The following is a 14482-nucleotide window of genomic DNA, read 5'->3' as shown; positions in this document are numbered from 1 at the left end:
AGATCCTTAAAACGAAATGGTGTTAAACGAGCCTTATCAATCCCCTTGGTATTTTGACAATATGAAAATACTAATAAAGGTATATCTAAAATATTATAGTAACTACATAAGGATCACTTGACTATAGAGGGAGTGAGTTTTTGAGCTCTCCTAGGTCCTACTATTAGAGTAGTTTGTTTTTTAAAAATATAGATAATTAGAATCTTTAAATTTCTAAAATTATATACGCCAAAATTTTGTCTTTATTTTGTAAGAATATATATAGAACATACGTAATATATACTTATAAAAAGAGTAAAAAAAAATAATCAAATAAATATGAGAATTTGGAAAATAAGTCTCAAGAGGACATCCTAAACTCTCGATATACCTACGGTAAAGTATTCTAGGATGTCCAAAAATCTCTATGTTATGACATCTTACAGACCGTAGAAAAAACTCTTTATTTCCTTTTATCTCTATTAATACTATACATCCTACGTTTTTTTTTTTAGGTACCAAAGTGGAAATTCAAACCCTCAATCTTAGATGATGCTTCAAGCTATACTCAAATTAGACTCTTTGAATCATACCTTTCGAGGCAAGAAACGATTGCAAAAATCACTGATCAACACAATTTGAATGATAAAGACTTGCTTTTCTTTCTATTTCTTACAATAATATTGTCCTTAATTTTTGTTGGCTCAAAAGCGCATTATTATTTGTTTAGAGCAAGAATTAAAAAAAAATGCAATTTGGGGAAGTTAAAAAAGTAACAAAGTCATACTTTTTAGGGATTGTTTGGGGCCCAACATAAGATAGTATAACATGGGCTGGTATATCATCTCAGTATTTGGGGGCTCATTATCCTATCTCACCGATTTGAATTTTTTGTGGGCCCATTTTCCTTCCGTGTTTAGTATTTCACGGTTTCATTTTCCTCCACGTATCGTATGTGTTTCATTTTCCTTCTACTTCACACTTGAACATACTCGATCATGTTTGATCATACTCGGTCATACTCGATCATATTTGTTCATACTCGATCATGCTTGAACATACTCGATCATTTAAACTCGATCGTGTTTGAACATACTCGATCTTACTCGATCATTCATACTCGATCATGCTTGAACATACTTGATCATACTCGATCGTATTTGTTCATACTCGATCATGCTTGAACATACTCGATCATACTTGATCGTTTATACTCGATCATGATTGAACATACTCAATCTCGATCGTTCATGCTTGATCATATTCGATCATAGCATAATTGAACTCGATGCTTTTTATTCCTCGATGAAGATATATTTATATATCATATAATAATGTAAAAAGACCAGAAAGGGTATAACAGAAACTTCAATAACATAATGGTATCACTAATATCTAACTAATCAGTTTTATATCTAATACCAACTATGTTTTTTTCTAAATATGCAACATATTGATGAGACTATTTTGTTTCTTGTTTCATTGTTAATATTGTGTCTTGTTTTGTGTCTTACTCTTCAAATTTTCAATTTCATTTTTAATCCTACCATATTTTAATTTTCCAGTCATGTTTAATTTCAAATTTTCGTTTTCAATTTCATGCCTTGTTTTGATTTTCCAACCATGTTTAATTTCAAATTTTTCTAAACATGAGACCTATTGTTTCATTCTTAATATTGAATATTGAATTGTGTTAATCCTATTTATTAATTTTTTTTTTTTGCACGTTTTCAATATTATACATTATTAATTACTTCATTTATTAAACTATCAACCAACTTTAGTAATAACTGTTCTAATTGTTTGCTGATTTTATTGACTGTTCTAATTGTTTACTGATTTTATTCCACTTGCGTATTTTCACAACCCATTCAACCACCTCAACCAATTATTAATTGGATTTGAGTTCATTTACCTATGATGGATGCAAATTTTTCTAAGCAAGTTATAAAATGATCATGTATAAGGCCATCAAATTATGTAAAAAAAATTTAGGAGACTGAATTTAATGAATTTCATATCCATTCTAAATTGACACTATTTGTAAAACCATTTGACTTTCTTTAATAAGAAGTTTGGAATGATTAATATAAAATTGAACTATATATCATATCCTGATATTAGGAAGAATAAAAAAATGCAATCAATATTTTATTCCAAATAGGATGAATACAAGAATTGAATTATAAGATTTATAAAAAAAAAAAAAAAAACTATAGTATTCATACAGACAAATTATTACATAGTACAAAAACTTAACTAGATAGCACTGACATATGAATCACACCCAAACCCAGACATAACTCTGCACACTCAAACATGTATATCAACTCAAACATAACAATTTTACACACCTAAACACAGACATTTCAACTCAGACATAACAACTCTGCACACTCAAACACAGACATAATAACTCTACACACCCAAACACATACATCAGAACTTCCCAAACATCAGAATACTCCAAATATCAGAACTCTTCACATCCTATATCATCTCAACGCCCCATAAAAAAATGCTTCCGGCTGTCTAAGTTTGAACTAAACAATAGTAATACCAAATCCAAATAAAACACAACTTGCATATCTTTTAACAGATTCTAGGAGAAAATCAACAATCACTTGTTGGCACCATATCAAAAAAAGAGCAGCATAATAACAAATTATGTCCACTTTTTCAGATCATATAAATTGATACTATCCTAAATGAGAATAAGAATGGGGGCAAAAATTTTGTAATGAAGTCTTCAGAGTTTAACATGTGAAGAGGGTAAAGCCAATATACAAAATGACAATTTGTTCTCGAACTATTTGTTCGGTTTTTTGCCTTGGATCTTCTTTCTCCTAGTCCCTGCAAAGAGTAGAAGATTGAAGTTAAAAACATAAGAGAACACAAAAAGTACAAATAACAGCAGACAACATTACACACACATATATAGAAAATATCAATTTACACTCCCAAACCACAGAGGTTGTATGAAAAGTACAAATAACAGCAGACTGTAACATTACACACATATATAGAAAATATCAATTTACACCCCCAAACCACGAGAGTTTCAATTTAAATTCTAAACTTTATATCAATTTAAACCTTAAACTTTCGAAAGTGTATAATTTTGTTTGACAAATATCATGTGAAACTTAAAGTTTGTGTCTAATAAACTCCTAAATTTATAAGTGAATCAATTTAAACTATTCGTTATTATTACCTTTAAAAACTGTCCATGCAACAATTCTCACACGTATAGCCTTCTTCAAATGTCAATTTTCTAAAATGGACAATTGGACTTGATGCGTGAATAGTTCTTAAAGAAAATTAGAGTCTAAATCGATTCACTTAAAAGTTTAGGGGTTTAATTGATATAACTATAAGTACCACGTAATGTTTTTCCCAATAACATTAAGGAGGGAGTTAATTGATGCATTTACAAAAGTTCAGATTTAAATTGATACAATTATTAGTAAAGAATTTTAATCGATACAATTTTCAAAGTTTACGGGTCCGATATGTGTCCTATAAGATCATTTTAGATGTAACAGAATCAGGAAGCCAACAATTCATCACCCATCAATTTTTTCTAGTTGAGGAGAGAACCCCAATTTGTGGCTTCACCATATCATTAATTATATCACCTAGTTTGAACTTCAAACAAGGATAGTTTCAGAAAATCCTCTTTCTCTCTCTTAATAGGAGGGAGGAAGGAAGGAGGGGAAGAAAAAAAAAAAAAAAAAAAAAGGAGAGGAAACGCAACCATCAGTTTAATTGGTTCATTTCATAAGAATTAAGCCTTCATTTATTCTATTAGCAAATTGAAGCTACCACCTAAACCAAGCAAAATCTTTTAAAGCCAAACTGTTGTTTCAATTTAAATCCAAATCCAAATGTGGGGCTTACGTGAAAGTAAATATGTTGTCACTGGCTCTTGCATCAACCGTGGCCCGACCATTTAAAGCGTTTCCAGAACTTTGCAACAAATCCATATCCCACAGCTGCGCAAACAATAAGACAAAGATAGAAGTCTTATAAGTCATAAAAATTAAAGCGGAAAAATACCGTTACAATCGAGGTTTGAAGACATGTGAATCCATATGTACCTCAAAGTAGACAACAAGATTATGGAAGAACCATTCCAACATATTTCTTAGGCCTCCCAATTACTGGAAATTTTATATATATATATATATATATATATATATATCTGCCATTGTTTAGAAGTGTAAAAGTAAAAGAATTCATAAACTCTTACTTTACCCCTTGTTGGGAAGGTAGGACCAAAATGATGCCTAATTCATTTCATCATCACTAACTATTAAAGATTCATGTCATTTTTAAATATAACTTTTTAACTAGAGAGCAATGTGATGTTTCTATAGGCAGCCTTAGCCGACACCATGTACTTATGGATTTCGACTTCTTACAATACTAACAAGGGAGAAGACCTTTTTAATGAGAAACAAAGGATATCATAAAAACCAGCCCATGGTCAACAATAATAATTGTAAACATAGATGGTTGGACCAACTTACACGTCTTGAATGATATTTTATTTGACAATAGAATCCGGATAGGGATAATTATGATGGGCCTTACCCACAATTTATTTATACTCAATTAGCAAGCAAGCTCACCCCTCCCAATTCTCCTAAGAGAACTCTCTCAACAGAAATCAGCCAAAAAAAGATAACCCTCACACAACTTCTTCAGCCATATATTTTAGCCTCCCTGCCACTTTTTCAAAATTCCTTTGTGACCCCCACTACACGTCTTGTTTATTTGTTTATCATTCTTTCTTCCTTTATATGAGAAACCATACTTTCATTCAAATTAATTGAAAAACGCCAACAAAAATTTCGGTCTGGTCAGTATTTCCATTCAGCCAAGTACTGATAGTTCAATTGGGATCGAGCATAAAATCACCGTACCAAAACAGTTGGGGAGAGAGGGAGAGAGAGAGAGGCTTACCTTTACCATGTAATCATGTGAAATACTGCCGAGAAACTTCCTGTCATGGGAGAAAGCTACAAGACAAGACAAAATTGTTAAAAAAAACATGAATAGAAAAACAAAAAAGAGAAGCAGCTTATTGAGCGCTGCAGACCCAAAAAAGGCTCAAATGATATGCTGAATTAACAGTCAAAACGAAAAAAATTATCAGCCAAAACGGAAAATGTCTTACCAAGCCGCTCCACAGGGTAGTCGGAGTGTTCTGCAATTGGTTGAATTACTCTATTGGGCAATATGCCTACCAGACTAATGAAAATATCACATGAATAAGTGAACTATTTAAAGGAAAGATAGAAATACACGCTCTTCTGATATCTGGATCAAAATAGGATTGCATCTATTTATCAAAGTTCTCACCTGATGAGTCCACTCTCAGATGCAGCAATAACCCGGTCTTCATCAAGCTAAAAGGAAGGAAAGAAACAGCCGCTGTAATTGAAAGATTCCTTGAAGATATTAAAAAATGACAATACTACTAGATGTTACACAAGTTCTTACCTTCAGCAATGCATTCACAGGATTTTGAGAGGCATCAACAAAGCGATCACTGAAGAAGAATGAAGTTAAAACAAAAGAAATGAGGAACGAATCAATAAAGAAAAAGGAGATTGGGAGCATTATAATTAATACATCGAATCACAAGAATGAATTCCTGGTTTCATTAAAACGATCAGACCAATGCATCATACATATTCAAGAAAAACCATATATGTACACCTGCAGTCCTGGAAGCAACCCCATGAATATAGTAATAGAGTTCCAGTTTGCGATCCACAGATGACTTTACGTCCATTCTGACCACAGGAAAAAAAAAAACCACAAGAAATAAGAAAAAGTGAGAGAGTTAAAATTACATGTTATTTATGAACTGGAGAATGAATGTTTATTTGCACTCAGTTAGCAAATTCTTTGTGGTGGTTCAGATGCTTTCACAACAGAAGTTTAAAAAAAAATTCTAAAATTCACTTCTTCCCTCGCCATAATCTCCTAGGCGAAAATCAATGTTTTTTAAAGCTCAAGGAGCAATAAAGTGCAATAGACTCCTGGGCTTAACCGCAAGACATTGAGGGAGGGGGGAAAAAATGCATGCCTTTTTTTTGTGAAGCGCACTATATATAAAAGTAATACTTAAAGAAAAGAGGGCATAGTTGAAGTAGAAATATGAAAAAAAGACCCCTAAACACAAGAAGTTTTGCATTTAGGCTTAGTAAATTTGATATTTTTTAGTTAATAAAGAAGAAAAAACCTTAATTATTGCTATATTTTAAAAATAATGAAAAATCCCTAAGGCCCAAGGCGGGTTTCACAAAAGGCACACACTTGAGGCGTGCCTTATTTTGTGAGTCTCGCATTTTCAAGGCGAGGTGCCAAACCTGCGTCTTAAGCCTAGGTGTGCACCCGAGAAGGCTTTTTAAAACAATAGGGAAAATGTGGAGGGGCAGTGAGGAAATGAGAAAATGAAAACTTCAAATTATGAGAGATAAAAATTAATGATAAAGTATATTTTGAGCAAGAATGTTCTGCTTGCTTTTTGAATCTTTACATTAGAGAAATAAAATTGCCTAATGATTGAGGCCTATAAAAGATTTTGAAAAAAATAATAAAGGATACTCTTAACAGATTGGTTTGTCAGATTTCAATCATTGAGGTAGAAAAAGTTCTAAAAAATTTACAAAAGATGGGGTGAGAAATAAGATATCTACAAGCCCCAATGACTTCTTTTTTCTTTTTCTTTGTTTTTTTATAAGAAACAATTTATCAAATTACATATACAAAAGACTTCTCCAATTGAACAAAAGAGAACCGAAGCTATAGGAAGAAAAAAACTTGAACAATTTACATCGTCACAATGAAATAACAGCTTTCAGAAGCAAATATGTAAATGCATGTCTAGAATATGATTGATAGTCCATTATATGTAAGTCTACCTTCATGATAACAACAGATAGCAGCTCTACTTCTGAAAACTCAGATCGAGCATGGATCTGCATTCAAATAGGGCCAATCAACGTGAGAAGCAAAAGAGATTGTTTTAGTCAACTTCCAAAATGTCCAAGCAAGCTTAAATCCACATCAAAACAGCACATACGATGAAAATTTAAAATAGTAAAAGATATGGTTAACACTTAACACATTATAGTCACACAAATTACTTCATAACTTGGGATGGCTAACCTTGTTTCTTCTGAGATTGCATACAGATAGAGACCCATCTCCACTTCAAAAACCAAAAAAGAGAGGAAAAAACGTTAAAAAAGACAATAAAATCAAAGAAGAAAGTTTTGACAACATTATTGACCTAATTTTATAGTCCATGATGTAGTCAATTTCTCATTTAAATTCTTCAAATGGAAAAGAGGGTAGAATCAAGAAGATGACAAATAGGAATTCATGAAGTTGTTTCTTGAATCTGCATAAAGTTACTTTATAAGAACTTTGTAGATAAGAAACAACATTTTTATTCCTAACTTTAAGTGATCTCAAACCTACATAAATTACAAAGTTGAAATTTGAGAAAGAGAATACAAAATCATTGTCATACCCAGAAGTTTTTAAACTTAGAGGTGCACTAAACCACAACAGCCCCCCAAAGCCTAAGTCTGAGCACTAAAAAAACATGACTTATGGGCACACAATAGAAAATGTAAATATTTTTTTATATATATGAAGAAAAATAGTATTATGAATAAATGATATGAAAAGTTTAAAGAGTAGAGCTCTAATTCCAGATGGTAAGGAAAAGTGAATATTTTTTTTAAAGAACATTCATGACTTTCTCAGGTGCCAAGGACTACGCCTCAAGCACGCTTCGGCTTCATTAAGGGAATCTAGCTTTGAAGCAAGGCACAAGGAAAGAGCCTAGGCGTGTGCCTCAACACTAACCATACTTCAGTCTACGGTCTACCAAAAAAATAATCATATGGTTCAAGTTCAACAAACTTCAGAAATCTTCCTAGAACTCTTAAGATAATAAAACTGAAGTGAAATAATAGTTACGGCAAGGATTACCTTGTTGCCAAAAGCTTCATGGAATCAGATGAATAGGTCATATCTGAAATATAATCTTTATGAGCTTTGAAAGAACTGCAGCAAGAACGTTGTCTGGTATCCCATACCTTGAAAGATACATCAGTCCAGTAAAAAATTATTGGAATGCCAAAAAACACACAAAAGATGACATGGGAAAAGTATAAAATAAATAAGTATCAGCGTGAGAAGACTCATCATCGGATATCAAAGTGAGTAACTGTTATTGAGTTTCCTAATTCCTATCCAACAAAAAACTGTATTATCTTTAGCCTACCTCAACAGAAAAACACCGTAGTAGGGCTACCTGCTCACATGTTGAGTTAAATAATTTATGTTTGCAACCAATTAATTTGAATGAAGGTTAACAGTAGTGTGCTAGTATAATCTGTCATCTAAGAAACACAAACACGGATACAAATATGATAGGACACGTCAATGGGACAATTTTTAAGACAACGATACGATGTCCATTTTTCACTTTACTAGAGTCCATTTTTGTTTCAGTTTGGCCCCTTTTAATGCAAGTTGGTTTTATGTAACCTCTTGTATTCTTTCATTTCTTCTCAATGAAAGTTCAACAATTCATCCCAATTAAAAAAAAATGATGAACCTTCACAAATTTTAACCTTCTATAAATATAAGTCAAGGACATAGTTGCATAACATATAATAGTTGTATAGCATATAAAACAAATCATGTTCAAGTAAGGTCACTACTGCAATTTTTATAATATGAGAAATGGTTGGTGCTGTACCATGTGTTATCCTTGCATATGAAGCATTCCTTACGCTAAAAATATGCTCAATTAGTTTTCCCGTATCTTTTAGGGAGGCCAATCAGGCGTTAGTGAACAATATTGAGATATTTAAGTTCTCTTGCTCAGCATTGCATATTCCATCACCAGCACTTATTTTTTGATAAAAATAACCAGTTTCATTGAGAAAAAATGAAAGAATACAAGCACGGGCATACAGAAAAACTAGGCACAAAAAAAGAAGCCCAACTACAAGAAGGGCCTCCAACTATGCAAAAGAATACCTATAGAGTAGTTACAAAAGGTCTTCGAAATTCAAGCCCACATAGACACATGATAGCAAATGAGAGACCAAATCTCACTAGGATCCCCTACCTTCCCTCTAAAAGTTGTATTATTCCGCCTCCCAACAAGATCCATAAAATTGCACACGCCCCTGCAAGCCAAAGAAAGCGACCCTTCTCCCCCGCGGCGGATTGAGGAGGAACTCCTTGAACATACTCCTAGTGACCCTCTACCAAGCCACAAAAAAGTCAAATGTCTGGAAAACACTCACGATGCCAAAGGATATGATCTAGATCTTCCTCTACCTTCAGATAAAAAAGACAACAGAACGACCCAATAAGCAAGGGCAACTTCCTCGTCAACCAGTCCATCGTATTAGCACGACCGTGAAGAACTTGCCTGGTAAAAGTCCTTACTTTCCTAGGAATCTTAATCCCCCAAAGAACTGAGAAGACCGAGACACCAATAGGGAATGATCACCCAAACTATGAAGGAAAGATTTACCCGAGAACCCCTCCAAAGGACTGGACCTCTAGACTCTCACGTCCCTTCTCCCAATTATAAATAAGTGACCTTCAAGTAAAACAAGAAGAGAGGCCACATTCGACGTTTCCCTATTGGAAAGAGAACGACGGAAACTGAACAAAGAAGAACACGAGCTCCCAGACCACAAGAAAATCAGCAATAAAGTGGTTTTTAAGAAAAGATAAATGATATAGTCTTGGAATAAAGCACAAAGAGGACTCTCCCCCACCCAATGGTCTTCCCAAAAATAAGACGATTAATCCTAATTGTCACAAGTTCATTAACACTAACTATGTGTCCTTTGTTCTATAACCATTTATGACAAGAACCATGCTGTAAATGTTCAGTGCTTCTCTTCAAAGGATGGGCAATCTAGTATACTACATACAACAATGCAAGTTCATTGATTGTCAATCCATAATTCACTCCTACATTAAGCACGTGAAGTTGGACTAACTGTCTCTTTCATGCATTTATTACTTCTAACTATCACCTCAGTCCAAATCAAAGGGTTCCCCCCCCCCCCCCCAAAAACATATAGATTGATGCTAGTGAGGTATCATATCTTAGCCTGCATCAAAAATTAAGTCACTTTGGCAATCCTCGTTACTAACTAATTTAAGGAAATCATTTGTAGTTCTATCTAACTTTGGCACTTTCCTAATACCAAGTCAACAGTAGTAGTTTGTTAAAGTGGTTCATTTCTCAATGCCACTTCAATAGGCAATAATAAATTTCTGTTGTTTAGTATCTCCTCCAAAAGAAATTCAGTTCCTCATCGAGCTGAAATGCTCTCTTTAATTTTTTCGCTTTTCCATATCAGTTATATCTTCAAAGCATAGAGGAAACATAAAATTAGAAAATAGAGAAGATAACGACAAGAAAAGGACCTTGATGCGCCCATTGTCATCTCCTGAAGCAATGGTTTCTGGGGTTATGTTGATCAATTTACTGACTGCTTCACTGTAGAAAAAAGTGAACTACCATATTACTCAATCTTATATTTCATTGGATATGCATGAAGATAGACAAACGGAAAACAGAAGGAAAGAAACTTCACTCATGTGCATCTTCAAGACGAGCAATAACAGAACCAGTCTCCACGTCCGTAGAGAGAATGGAATGGTCTGATGAACCTGTCAAAATTGCTGATATACAGACAATAAACCGATCATTTAAAGGTCGAAAACACCAACAATTTTTGCCAAAGGAAGTAAAAATAAAAAGGAAAATAAAAGCAAGCAAAAAAGAGAATTAAGCAATACCACGTCCGTCATTGATGAATCTAACAGCTCTGCAAGATTCGACATGCGCACGAACTTTAAAGAGCCTAAGGTAGACAGAAAAGTTTAAACGAGCATGAATATACCACTTATACTGTAGGTTAAAGGATTTCATATAAATTTGTGCAAGATGAAGAGTTCTATCTCTTGTTCAAAAAAAATAAATATACTACTCATACTGTAGGTTACAGGAGTCCAAATAAATTTGTGCAAAGTGCATATAGGGGGAAGAAGACCAACGGTTATCCTACCTTTGGGGTAAAGCATTTGCATCATAACGGTACCTGCAAAGACGAACTTAGAATTTAATAAGTGATTGAAGAAAATTAAAATGGAAAATAAAATAGAAAACATGAAAGAGAAAGTACAAGTGGAGATTGCCCCCGATCACACCAGCTGCAACCAACTGGTCGGATGGATGGAAGTCCAAGTCGAAAGGAATGTCTGCAAGGTTTATTTCCATGCCTGTATTTCTAACACTCTGGTCGTATCAACGCAATGGGAGTCTGTAATAAGAGAGAGAGAGTCCCCGTTCGGAACCTCTAAAGTTCAAAGGCAAGCGACACTGCTGTGGCTATGAGAGGCGGATATAGAGTATAATTCGACAAAGAAAATCTGACATGAAAAATCACAACAACAGTTGTACAAAACGAACTCACAGTGAGAAGATATAGAGAATTCCTGAAAAAGAAAGCGACAAACTATGGATGGAACGAATTGTTTGAATTCAGCGATGTGCAATCAATTTAAAAGCTCATGAAAACCAACTATAATGTCCAAATCAAAACTTCCACTTTCTTTCGTCAAAGAAACTGTAGTTTGAGTCATTCAGGAGAGAAAAGAAAATCTAAACGGAGAATGAGAAAATACCAGTATGAAGCGAGTTGAAAACCAGGGCAAACCACCAGCAGGGAGGCGGCGACGGCGGCGACACTGAGCTGCTAAAAAGGGGAGGGAAGTCGGGTGGAGCACGTGAGATGGATTGGAAGAAGAAACAGTGCTGCCGTATAACGTAGGGTTTTTGCCTTCGTTTTCTTTTTTCTTTTTTTCTTTTCTTTTCTCTTTTTTTTTTTTTTTTTTTTGGAAATAAAACAATTTTAACTTATAAATTTGTGAAAGTTTCACTTTGATCCATTTAATCCTTTAACTATTAAAAACAAAATAACAATAATAATAATAATAACAACAACAACTTAGCTATTAATATTTTAAAATATCTTTTTTTTTTTTGTGGTCATTACTTTTGAGTCGACAATTTGTTAGTTACTAGTTTGTATGGGTTGCATGTATTTTGTAAATTCAAAATAGAAGTTTTAAGATATGATTTACGTATAAAAGTTTTTAAATTAAATTGATTGAAGAAAATAATTTTGGATTAAATTTAAATTTATAAGTAATTAACTAATTATATGTATCTATTTATACTTCTATATCTATATATTTATTATTTGGATATATCTATCTATTTATTATTTAGAGATGTTGGAGAGAAATTTTTTATTTTTCTTTTCCGTTTAATTAATGAATATAGTGATATCTTAGATTTAAAGAAAAAAATTGAAAAAATAAAATAAAATGTTGTCTCTAATTAACGTTAAGAAAAAAAAAGGGTTCTAAATTAATCTCATGTTATCCAAAGAAAAAAAAATGCATGTATGGATTTTAGATTTTATTATTTTTATCTAAAATTTGCATTAAAAGAGAGAACAATTTTTAAAAATCGCATGGTATCTAAAAACATAGCCTTCATATTAAATGATATTTATCATAAATCAACTGCTTTTGTTTACAGAAATTTAATGAATTGAGAAGAAAAGATAATTTTTGTTTTTGTCTTCATAAGTTTAATTTAAAAGTTTTGATTGGTTAAGACACTTTTGTAACCATTTTATTTTATTTTTTTAAAAAAAAAATTAAACTTGTTTTATCTCCATTTTGTTACCATGATTGGTATCTTTAAGTATAATAATTGAATTATTAGTCAAATTCTAAAAAATAACTTTTTCAAATTTACCTTTTTTTAGTTCGGTTTTTTAAACCACCATTAAAAGTAAATAACAAAAGAATAAATATAGAGGTAAAAATAGTGTCTGTAAGTTTAATTTTCAAAAAACAGGAGAAAAAAAATAATTACCCAACACACCTAAGTTTTTAGCTTGATTTGGTTATACACTAAATTACAAACTTTAATTTAAACTACATTTTTTTTATATATTTGTTAAAAGTCTTGGAAATTATCTATTAAATTAAAATTGATTATTTCTATTTTGATTTGAATGATAGCCTACGTATTAAATTACAAATTATAATTTAAAATTTAAATACGTATTTAATTACAAATTATGATTTAAAATTTAAACACGCATTTAATTACAATTATAATTTAAAATTAAAACACTTTTAAAAATTACATTTTCATACATTTTCTCTCTAAAACTCCTTTAAATACTGTGAATTTGTTTACATCTTTTCAGGTAGTTTTAATTTTAATCACAAGTTAGTTTGTTTTACGAATGTGTTTGAAATAAAAGAAAAGTTATAATTTAGTTTATATAATTTATAATTAGAATTTAATTTTTATGGTTTGATAAAACTTCATAAACACCGGTTGTAGTTAATAGTAAGAGTAACAGAAAATAGGAAAAAATGCTCGTATATTGCTTCAGGAGATGACAATGGTTTGGTTAAACAACTAGCTAACCGATATGTGGTAGGAACATAACGAACTTTCGAATTTCCTTTAAGTACTTGATCGCGAATGAAGTGCACATCAATCTCAATATGCTTGGTTCTAGCATGAAAAATTTGATTTGCAGCAAGGGCATTGGCATTCATATTATCACACCATAAGATTTGGAGAGCACATCCCCATTTCCTTGAGAAGTTGATGCATCCATATAATTTCATAGGATGCGTGGACAAGTGCTCGATACTCAAACTCTATACTGGAGCGAGCAATAGTTGTTTGCTTTTTAGATGACCACGAGATTAAGTTGTTTCCTACAAACACAGTAAGCAGCTATAGACTTTTTGTCATCGAGGTTTGATGCCCAGTTAGCATTTGAAAAAGCAGAGATTTGAAGATCTCTGGCTTGGTTGAAATAGAAGACCAAGATTCCTAGTGCCGCTGACATACCGAAGAAGTCATTTCACTACTTGCCAATGACTGTCCGTGGGTTTTTGAAGGAATTGGCTCAAAGTATTAACACTATATGCGATGTCCGGTCGAGTGTGAGTTAAGTATTGAAGAGTTCCAACAGTGATATGATATAAAAAGGGAGATTCAAGTGGTATTCCTTCATATTTTGAAAGTCTTTGCCTTGAACACTAGGAGATGCAGTAGGTTTGAGAGTGTGCATGTTCAATTTGCGAAGGAGGTCATTTATATATGTTGGTTGATCGAGGACAATTCCCAGGAAATAGTGTAGTCGGCCCAAGTCTTTTAAAGCAGAGGTGATTGAATAGAGCAAGCTCGAGTCATGAGGAGATTGCAGTGGGAATGACCTTAGCCTTGGAAGCTCTATACCAAGTTAATAGTAAGAGTAACACATAATAGGAAGGAATGCTCGTATATTCCTCGCACTATACAGAGGGCAAAATTCAGCCCTATTTATGA

The 14482-nt window shown here is 32.7% G+C and overlaps 1 protein-coding gene across 3 annotated transcripts; it reads right to left on the bottom strand.

Moving 5' to 3' along the window:
• Positions 1 to 2533: 2533 nt before the first annotated feature.
• On the bottom strand, positions 2534 to 12044 carry WDR55 (transducin family protein / WD-40 repeat family protein). 3 transcript variants are annotated; one of them, XM_039049221.2, is made up of 17 exons: positions 11737 to 11846; positions 11526 to 11547; positions 11235 to 11372; positions 11118 to 11150; positions 10849 to 10913; positions 10644 to 10731; positions 10474 to 10546; positions 7999 to 8105; positions 7165 to 7207; positions 6918 to 6974; positions 5707 to 5783; positions 5488 to 5536; positions 5347 to 5393; positions 5162 to 5235; positions 4948 to 5003; positions 3880 to 3974; positions 2534 to 2832 (listed from the first exon to the last, which is right to left on the bottom strand). In XM_039049221.2, exons 3-17 carry the CDS (start codon positions 11327 to 11329, stop codon positions 2826 to 2828), a joined length of 966 nt encoding a protein of 321 aa, XP_038905149.1. In that variant the 5' UTR covers positions 11330 to 11372; positions 11526 to 11547; positions 11737 to 11846; the 3' UTR covers positions 2534 to 2825. The 3 variants fall into 3 exon arrangements, with proteins under 3 accessions (XP_038905149.1, XP_038905147.1, XP_038905148.1); XM_039049219.2 differs by lacking the exon at positions 11526 to 11547 and having other exon boundaries at positions 11235 to 11481; positions 11737 to 12044; XM_039049220.2 differs by lacking the exon at positions 11526 to 11547 and having other exon boundaries at positions 11737 to 11888.
• Positions 12045 to 14482: the final 2438 nt, after the last annotated feature.

Source organism: Benincasa hispida, chromosome 11, assembly GCF_027475165.1.
Source record: "Benincasa hispida cultivar pf3 chromosome 11, pf3_genome.v1.1, whole genome shotgun sequence".
NCBI lineage: Eukaryota > Viridiplantae > Streptophyta > Magnoliopsida > Cucurbitales > Cucurbitaceae > Benincasa > Benincasa hispida.
Note: the sequence above shows the minus strand (reverse complement) of the source record. Positions and strands in the feature narration are given on the sequence as shown.

Excerpts from the sequence above, each read along its gene's own strand:
- WDR55 (XM_039049219.2), bottom strand. The coding sequence starts at position 11,329 with ATGGAAATAAACCTTGCAGACATTCCTTTCGACTTGGACTTCCATCCA. Across the intron at positions 5,236-5,346 it reads TCTGAGAGTGGACTCATCAG|TCTGGTAGGCATATTGCCCA; the intron begins GTGAGAACTTTG and ends TATTTTCATTAG. Across the intron at positions 5,004-5,161 it reads CTACCCTGTGGAGCGGCTTG|CTTTCTCCCATGACAGGAAG; the intron begins GTAAGACATTTT and ends CTTGTCTTGTAG.